Source organism: Notothenia rossii (assembly GCF_949606895.1).
Source record: "Notothenia rossii genome assembly, chromosome: 5".
Taxonomy (NCBI): domain Eukaryota; kingdom Metazoa; phylum Chordata; class Actinopteri; order Perciformes; family Nototheniidae; genus Notothenia; species Notothenia rossii.
In genome coordinates this window covers 53,282,263-53,291,520 of record NC_136903.1, presented here as the reverse complement: position 1 = coordinate 53,291,520, position 9,258 = coordinate 53,282,263, and the positions used below count along the sequence as shown (strand labels likewise).

The window sequence follows — 9,258 nt, the reverse complement described above, 5'->3', positions numbered from 1 at the left end:
ATAACAGTTTGAACATGTTCAAAAGTAGTCCAAGTCCAAAAATATAGTGCATAAAGTGAATTAGCACAGTGCGATACAGTTACTATGGGAAAAGTTGGACTACGTGTAGGTTGTAAGAAATTAAATAAGTATAAGTAAATGCTAAAAAAAGTAAATGTGCTAAATTCAACACTGGAATCAAGCGAATATTAATATGTTTGCATGACATTAGTTATTTATATTTCGATATCACTTAACTATACGTTTAATACATTTAAGTCAAGCTAAGGTACATGTGATGGTAGCTAGTTAGTGCTCTTACCTGTGAGGCCTCCTCCAAACAGCATAATAACCAGACTGTATCATTAAAACTAAGTACCAGTTCTAGATCCTTGACTTTAGACAAACAATTCAAAAGACAAAATGTATTTAAAGACCAATCTTTATTTGAATGTGCCTCTTAGCATGATGTATTAGTGATACAGTAATAGTGTTGACATCTAAAAAAACTGAGCAACTCAACAGTCAACTTTATATTTCTTATTGTCTAGAGCATTTATTATTTTCATTTTCCCCCTCTCATATTCAGTGTGGACGGATTGAGACAGCGTGGTGTCCAGAAAGCTGCAGAGACTTCAGGGAGAAACCTCCGTGTGACGGACGTCCTGTCTGTTGATTTGGCCCGGAGAGGACTGAGGACCAGGCCTGATGGAGGAGCCCATGCTGGGCAATGTGCAAAGCTGATACCAACTGCACAGGCCTAGTCTGTCACTTTAGTTGACTAAATGTTACTTTTAATACATTTAATAGGTTTACACCTTCTGTCCATATGTGCTTTTTATTTAAAACATTTTTGATTAACTTTTGGTTCACATTTTAATAAATTGTATTTGTATTTGCACTCTTTTTGTCCGTTATTCTTACTGAAAATGTTAGATTAAACATTCACATCTGACTGAACATTGGCCCCATTTATTTGTGACGTTGCAAACTCTGCAGTACAAGGCACAAGTGATGTGAAGCTCATAAAGCGAGGCAAATAGAAATAATCAGCTGATGGAGTGAAGATGTGGAAATAATTTCCCGGGGAAACACTCACAAGAAACACCGGCTGTTGTTATGTCTGCTGTGATGTTAAGTTACCGCTTGTAATTATGCCTTTACAATCTTCAAAGTTGTATTTATCATCTGAATTTGGCAAAACAAGTTTAATATTCCAAAAACCAAGACTTTGTTTATTTGAAATCATTACATTACATTACATGTCACTTGTTAGACGCTTTTATCCAAAGCAACTTACATATTCAATACTGTGGGCAATCCCCGCAGGAGCAATTTGGGGTGAAGTGTCTTGCCCAGGGACACAACGACATGCTGACTGCAGTGGGGTTTGAACCTGTGACCCCCTGATCTGATCACCAACGCTCAACTCACTGCACCACACGCCTCCCTCAGATGAAGACAAACTGTCACGGACCCTGCCGTGTTATCTATGATTACTATACACATGGAAAGGCGTAGAGCAGCTTTCTTGGCCATGGCTCGTGTATAAACGCGTCCACCCCCAAGGGCGGATTGTCTCGCCGAGCTATGGAAAACCACAGGGTACAGTGGCTGTTGCGCGGGCTGGTGAACAGGCCCACCTCCGCTCTCCCGAACTGGGCCCAGATCTGCTTCACTACCTCCGGGTTAAGCACCCACTCGCCTGGCAGGGGCCCGCCTCTTGACATGAGGTCGGCCCCCCCTGTTCTCCAGTCCCGGGATGTGGAGGGCCCACGGAGATAACACAATCTCTGAATCCCACAACCACAGGTTCTCTGCTGTGGTCAACAAGGCAGCGGAGCGGACTCTGCCCTGCCTGTTGATGAACGCCACTGTGGTGCTGTTGTCGCTCCTCACCAGCACATGTTTGCCTTGTATTAAGGGTTTGAAATGCTGGAGGACTAACACCACTGCCCGCAGCTCGAGAAGGTTGCTGTGCCGTGTCTCTGACAGCAACCCACTCTCTTCAGTCTGAGTACAAATGACACGACTTTACACATTGGAAAATGCGTGCAATAGATACGCTAAAGTCCGATTTTGCGTGCCTATCATACGCTAACTATTCCCATTGAGTCCTGAGTCCGAGTTTTGCGTGCATATGAGACGCATGGATACGGTCGTGTCTGAGAAGACCGGAAGCTGTGTGGTCCATAAAAACATGTTATTACTCAATATCAAGCCACGATTATTGATTTTATTTGTAATCGTATAATGTCTGACTTTTTTTGCCGTCCGTGAGGAAAATAAATGGGGCTCAGAGTCTCAAAACACTGAAATCTATATTGTTTTTCATCTTTTTTTCCTTCGAATTTGTTATCCTTTTCTTAATAACACAGTGTTATTTGCTCAACAATAACACACTATTATCCTTGTTTTTATTTATTCGTTTAATTCTATAATATTGGGCTTTTTAGCCGTCCGTCAGGAACTGATTTTCAAAATAAAGTCACCGGAAACAGACGTAGGCCCGGTTCAATCTCGATGATTTGGATGTCGTAGCCGCAATGCACGCTGGGATATGGTGTTTCCCACATAGCACGTTTCGTTAAAGGTCCACTGGACGCAGCGCAGTCCAATTCGAGAAGGCGATTCGCCATTAAAAGAAGAAGAAGAAGAAGAAGACATTGAACCCTCCTTGACACGGAGTTCCTCGATGTAAACCCGTTTTCTGTAATGTAATAAAGACATTTACAGTGTTTTTTAAATGATTTCAGCTTTTGCATCACTTTACACAGCACCATGTGTCGACATACAAGCTTACGCGTGAGAATTATTTGCTAGTTAAACCGTGAACTGCTCAGTTAGCATCATTGAGTTAGCCTTAGCTAACGTCTGTCGTTTTACGGAGCTGTTGCAGTTTAAAATCAATCGATAGTAACATAGTTGATCATGTTGTAAATATAATGGGGCTTCTTCAGTTTTTTGACAGTATTTTGGGTTTTAAAGCTTAATTTCACTCTTCGAGCTGATCTGAGATCTGCTCAGATATTTGTCCCGTTTTTATTTAAACAGACATTACTAGCCGCTAGCCGATATATGATCCAGTATATTCTGTGCATTAACCAAAAGTAAAAACGCATTAGCAGGTACAGGTTACCAAAAAACATGCATCTGAAGATGATATGTTATACATTAGGAATTCATAATAACTGAATTATTGTTAAAACCAGGGGTGGGGTTTCAAAGGAGATCGACATACTCTTGTTTCTCCATTGCTAATAGAATAACATCAATGCCCTATACCAAAACATTTTAATCATACCTTTCCCTCATAATGCTGATGTTGGTCTAAACTTTAATTCACTTAATATTAGGCTAGTTTAAATTACAGCTACATCTATGATCTAACTAACACCTTCTTTTTTTGTTTCAGCACAATGTCGAAAGAAACTGTAAAAACCAACAAACTAGAAGCTCTTCTTCTGCTTGGGGATGCATATGTTGAGGACACACAGGCAAGTTTCTTGTTTTTTTTATACCCAAAGTGTCATTATTTAAATCCAGTTAGTTAATGCCCATTTTTTCTCCCTCTGTGTTTCATTACATTCCATGTCCATAAAGAAACTCAACAAGGAAACTCAACAAGGAGACTCAACAAGGAGACGCAAAAAGAAGACGCAAAAAGAAGACGCAAAAAGAAGACGAACCACGTCCAAAAGTGACCTGGTGGAAGAGAGACCAAGATGGGCAACGTGTGGCCAGCAGCAAACGAAGGAAAAAAAGTTCTTCTAATGGTTAGTCTACATTTTATGAATTTAATCAAAGTCAGTATGTGATTTAAAGTAGCCACTGGTTTAATAATGCTGATGATACTTCATATTTCTATATATTTGCACATCGATTTTGTCAGAGGACTAAGGACTCAAACCAATAAGCGGATGTCAATGACATGATAATGCAAAAAAAATACATTGAGCTTTGATATTTTTCATGTTTGCTGAAGGTTGGTGTTTTTGTAACATTTATTTAAATCTGTCAATTAGCTAAAATAATCTGTTTAATGGGTTTGAATAATTTCCCCCACGAACAGATGGTACTCCTCCATGCAGTAGTTCCACCAAAACAACACCATGTCTAAGCTACCAAGATCCTGGTAAGAAAAAAGCTACTTTTTAAGACTTTTTCTAGATAAGGTATGTTTCATATGAAATGTTTTCCTCATGGTATGTATTTATATTTCTGTATTTAAAGATTTTAATATGCAGAGACTAGAAGACCTTCTACGGGACTCTGAGACCATTAAGGAGCAAGATGTTGGCGATGTGCCACCATTGTCATCTTGGACTCAAAGGTGTTGGAGATTGAGGATGTTTAAAACCAACCTTGTCTCCGCGTGTCGTTTGGTAAGCTGGGTAAATTCGTAAAAAGGAAGGGATTAAGAAACACCAGAATGCAAGTTAAACAATAATCTTGTTTTAATGATAAAAAGTAACAATACAAATACAAAGGAAGTACTTCCTGCTCTTCCTCCAATCCCACGGATCTGGTCAGTTTGAAGAAAAGAAGAGACTGGTCTAAAGAAAACACAGGCTTATATCCAAAAACCCCAGGAGGAGCTATGCGGCTGCCCCCCCCCCCCCCCCCCCCCTATCACAAAGGCAAAAAGAGTTTCAACAGTGTTGGCAACAGGCGAGGCCACAGAACGTTGACAACTTATTAATAACTAAGAATATCGTCAAGATGACCTGCAATCACTGTCTCCTGGAAGAAGCTGTCATCCGTTGTGAGGAATGTATGCCATCAGAGTGGTTTTGTGCAGAGTGTGATATCTTGGTTCATACAAAACACACTCTGCACAGTAGGCAAACCACCTGTAATGGATTTTACAAGTACATTCCTCCAACAGAGTCTGTGAAACTCCAGGATGGCAAATACATCATTTCTAAACAAGGTTAGTGTCCCATTTTTTAAAAATTGATCAGCCTTTTTTCCCCCCTCACAAAAAAACTCATTTTAATCTCAAATTGCATTCTGTTATCATAGTGCTTGCTTACAACATTGTTAAATCTCATCCTGATTGTACTTTGACTTGCAGATCGTTTGCTTCCAACATCCTTTCCTTCAAGGATATGTTCTTGTGAAGTTTTCGATGTTGTAGTCTCTGTTGGTAGACCTATCATATTGGTGTGCATAAATGGTAGGTTTTGGTGAAATTGTTTTTTTTAAAGTATTTTTAAACTAATACATTACTCTAATTCATTGTTATTGTTTTTTTCTTTATGTGTTCTTAGGCCGTTACGATCTTAATATTCCAGAGCTAACTTGCAAACATTGCACTAAGAAATGGGTTCCAGAATTCAATGACTTGGTTAGGAGTGGATACTGGCCAGCTACCATGCAAGCACAGACCCTGTTCCACCAAGATCTGTTCCATTCCTTTGAGGCTATGAAGACGGCAGCTCCAGGAATGTCTAGACAAGCTTTTACTGCAATGTTGGACCAGAGAACAAAGCAGTTTGGAAGAGTAAGTACAAATGTGAAGCTGAAAGACAAATACATGTATTATCATAATAAATATATTTATGGCCAAATATTGATGAGCGAGATATGATACAAAATATGATAATAATGTATTTTTATTTCAGACTGGCAAGGTGAATGCAGATGCTTTTCAGAGAAGCTGTCTGCAGCATGTGTACTGCACATTTGAAGAGAATAAACTTCTGGGTAAAGAGCCATTTGTCTGTCCAGCCTGTAGCCCCGAAATGGTGGCTGTTTCAGTAGATGACAATAGGAAACTTTACAGGTTCCAGAAAACAAACCAGTACGTTTTTTACATTGACACAGCAATTGTCCTTAGTCCTTGTATTTTAATTTGACATTGGGATTGCTATTTTTATTTATTTTTTACATTACATGTCATTTGTTAGACGCTTTTATCCAAAGCAACTTACATACATTCAGTACAGTGGACAATCCCCACAGGAGCAATTAGTAGCTATAGTTCTTTCCTGTTATATAGCTGTTAAAACTACAGCTGTTGAATCTAAAATATTTCTGTTAGACTTTATAACCTTGTTTTGAAAGATGTGCTTTAAATATAATTATTATTATTATTATTACTTTGTTCAATTTGTAACTAGAGTGGTTATCTATAATTCCTTTTCTTATAGGAGTGAAGAGCCAGGCTTCTTTGACGGAGTGTTTTTAGCCCAAGACTCTGAGGTTTCCACTTTTGTGGAGGATGTTCGAGGGGCTGTCAAAAGTGTGAGTTTTAAATTAAGCAGAGCAAAATGTATCTCACCTTTCTAAATAACTAATAGAAGTTAAAATAGTGGTAACACAGTTGCCTTCATATTTCTTTGGAGATGGGATAGAAGTGTTGAGACCAGATGACAGGGTGATGAGGTTAGCAATGCGTCAAACTGTCACAAACATTATTGTTGTAAAACTGGATTGAAAAAACAGCTCAATTCTAATCCAGAATATATTACACATTTGGAGCCTTCCAATTATCCAAAAACAGGTTTGTTATTATCCAGGGAGTTGCATATCCAGGTGAATCTGGCAGTCGAGCACAAAACACTTGTGTGTAATAGTTTACATGTTTGATAATACCGTCAGTTGGTCCCACTATCCAGTGTTTTGAAATAACTTCTGATAATGATTCTCTAAAAACGATTTACTTTGGTAGTCTGCAGGAAAAGCAATGTGTGGGGAATCTCACTGGACAGCAGCAAGGGAGAACTCTAAGCGAGCCAACAAGTTGGATGAAGAAGGTGTTGAAATTGCTGTGTGTAGGCATGGATTTCTTCTCAAAGGTTGGTAGTTGTCTTGACCATTTTCAATTAAAATATTTGTAGATAATCTGAAGCCTTACCTTCAATCTGCTTTGTACTCAATATTTTATTTTTATTTTTAAAAAAAGCTTTAAATATGTATAGAGGAGAAATCTTTGCCTATCCGATGTTTCTCCAAAAAGAGTTCCAGAGTGCCTCATTTTTGGCTATGGACGTGACGTGTCGGTATGTACCATATCTTGACAAAGTTTCAGAAGCCTTGCCTCATCTTCAGCCCCTAAAGGAAATGAGAAATTGCTTGTCTGTGATGCATGCCAAAGCCCAAAACACCAAATGCGAGGTGAGGATTCAAATTACTTAAACAACAATTAATGGTAAATCTGACCACTACACATGAGTCTGAACTGATCCAAGAGAATGTTTTAAGTTATGAGTTGTTGACCTTGAGATTTGCATCAACATTGATTCCCTCATGCTTTAGATTATTTGGAATGCACGGAACCAGGAGGGTGCCAGCACCACTCTTGGTGAAGAAGCGGAACAAGTAAACAGCTTCTTATCCAGATGTGGCCTAACAACTAAATACATGGCCAAGTCAGGTTTGTGAACTTGTTTGGGCCCTGCCTTCCTGTAAATGTACACATTTATATTTTATAACATTGTAATGAGATGTATTCTTCTTCACAGCAAGAACTGACATGCTAACAGTCCATGCTATGGGCTGGAATCATCGCAAAGAGAATGGCCTCCACATTGCCATGTCCTCTAGCTGTAAAATTTGACATTTAAGTCCACCCAATATATAAAAATTACACCCCCATATAGACATTGCAGTGGTGCAGGACTAGAGCTACGAAATTCATTAAATATGTTATTGTGTTAATTTCCTCCTTAAAATGCATTCTTTTGGTTTATTTTCATTGAATTATTTTATAAAATGGCCTGATTCTGTTTTGCTATTTTGCAGGCAGCAGAAAAGACAGAGGCTGTAACTGAGAGCCTGAAGAAAATGCAGGACCAGTTGAATTGCTCTGATGACATGCTAGAACTGTGGGTTGATGATGTCAAACAGTGGGCCAGTAAAGGTAAGAACAATGCTGTTTTGACGTATACATAGATGGAGTCGGTTCATAAAAACTAAATAATGCTGTCCAAATTAAACTTTGTCCTTTGCCTGTTAGTGTGCCTGTTAATGTGCCTGTTAGTGTGCGATGTGCAAATAACAGACCTTGATTGTGTTTGAAACTTGTTTTCTTCTTTTTATCTTATTCATTTAGGAAGTGCATCAGCCAGTCCTGCAGATGCTGGTTGTTTGCAGATCTCAATAGAATCACTCTTTGTGAGCATTTGCCAGAAAAAGCACTACCTTTACAGACAAAATGGTAAGCATTTTGGGACATTGATTGGTTGTGTTGATTAAAATCCCGTCAGCTCTTTTGTGATCTATGTGTTACTCTCATTACAGATCGTAACAAAAGGCGTCAAAAGATCGTCCAAAAGGTTGCCCAAGAAAAGAAAAGGTCGCTAGAGGACATCCACAAGTACAACCAGCAACCTGATGGTGACCCTATTGACACCGACTCGGTTGTGGAGAAACTCTCAACCAAATCTGCAGAGAGCATGATCTGGCCTTGGCAGGAACCCAACAGAGGTGCTGTATAAAGATTTTACTTCTAATCTACAAAACTGTAGTAATAAAATGTGTTCATTAATGTGAAATGTTTATATTCATTCTCAGATGGTGTGGACATTCTCACTAAGAAGGGGCTGTTTGACCAAAAAATGTTTCTCTCACGACTGACAGAAGAAAAGTAGATCCTTGTGAAGGAGATGATGCAGCACTGTCAGTACCTCAAGGACTCTGTATCAAAGGTCCAGACACTGATGGCCCCAGTTTCATTGATCACACAGACAGGAAGTAAGTGAACCACATGGATTTATTCACTTTAAATTACATAAGCCAATGTTTTTCAAACCAGCAAAGGCAAACACACTTTAAAGAAGATTTTATCCATCTGTTTGTTTTTATTTGAGTCTGACTGCATTCTAGTCTTTCTTGACCTAAATACGTTTTCTCTGAATCATTTTCACAATTTATATGTTTGCTATATAACTTGTAGGCTATCCGAATGGAATCACAGAGGAGGGGTAGAAGGGCCTTATGTGCCTTCTAAGGAGAAATCTGCATGACCTCAGACTCAAACAGCAGACAGTAGCAGGCGCCTACAGAGGAATTCTGGAACCCAGTCCTAGGCTGGTGGAGGAGGAGGACGAGGACATGGAAGAAGAAAAAGACTGGCAAAGTGACAACAGATCAGATGATGAAGATGACGCAGAAGAAGGGACTTGACTTGTGGAAAGTTACTTGGTGCCCTTATGCAGTTCTATAGTTAAAGCCGACATATTATGCTTATTTTCAGGTTCATATTGTGTCCATATATCTGCCTTTACTGTTCTTCATTTTCACAGCCCCCTTCAGCCATTCTGACTTAATAAT

General features: G+C 39.1%; 1 protein-coding gene and 2 long non-coding RNA genes across 6 annotated transcripts; all 3 read left to right on the top strand.

Moving 5' to 3' along the window:
• The first annotated feature begins 3,392 nt into the window (after positions 1–3,392).
• Positions 3,393–5,135, top strand: LOC307040094. Of its 2 annotated transcripts, XR_013808414.1 has the most exons (6): positions 3,393–3,476; positions 3,583–3,755; positions 4,052–4,114; positions 4,213–4,312; positions 4,620–4,912; positions 5,057–5,135. It is a non-coding gene; the product is annotated as an uncharacterized lncRNA (long non-coding RNA). The 2 variants fall into 2 exon arrangements; XR_013808415.1 differs by lacking the exon at positions 3,393–3,476 and having other exon boundaries at positions 3,580–3,755.
• Positions 5,136–5,318: 183 nt separating this feature from the next.
• LOC307039201 (uncharacterized protein) lies at positions 5,319–8,590 on the top strand. Of its 3 annotated transcripts, XM_079681045.1 has the most exons (10): positions 5,319–5,485; positions 5,607–5,688; positions 6,135–6,228; positions 6,663–6,782; positions 7,010–7,101; positions 7,243–7,360; positions 7,729–7,846; positions 8,039–8,143; positions 8,227–8,412; positions 8,500–8,590. In XM_079681045.1, exons 7-10 carry the CDS (start codon positions 7,771–7,773, stop codon positions 8,574–8,576), a joined length of 444 nt encoding a protein of 147 aa, XP_079537171.1. In that variant the 5' UTR covers positions 5,319–5,485; positions 5,607–5,688; positions 6,135–6,228; positions 6,663–6,782; positions 7,010–7,101; positions 7,243–7,360; positions 7,729–7,770; the 3' UTR covers positions 8,577–8,590. The 3 variants fall into 3 exon arrangements, with proteins under 3 accessions (XP_079537171.1, XP_079537170.1, XP_079537172.1); XM_079681046.1 differs by lacking the exons at positions 5,319–5,485; positions 5,607–5,688; positions 6,135–6,228 and having other exon boundaries at positions 6,738–6,782; positions 6,944–7,101; XM_079681044.1 differs by lacking the exons at positions 5,319–5,485; positions 5,607–5,688; positions 6,135–6,228; positions 7,010–7,101; positions 7,243–7,360 and having other exon boundaries at positions 6,733–6,782; positions 7,777–7,846.
• LOC307039202 lies at positions 8,584–9,056 on the top strand. Its single transcript, XR_013808168.1, has 2 exons — positions 8,584–8,679; positions 8,882–9,056. It is a non-coding gene; the product is annotated as an uncharacterized lncRNA (long non-coding RNA).
• Positions 9,057–9,258: the final 202 nt, after the last annotated feature.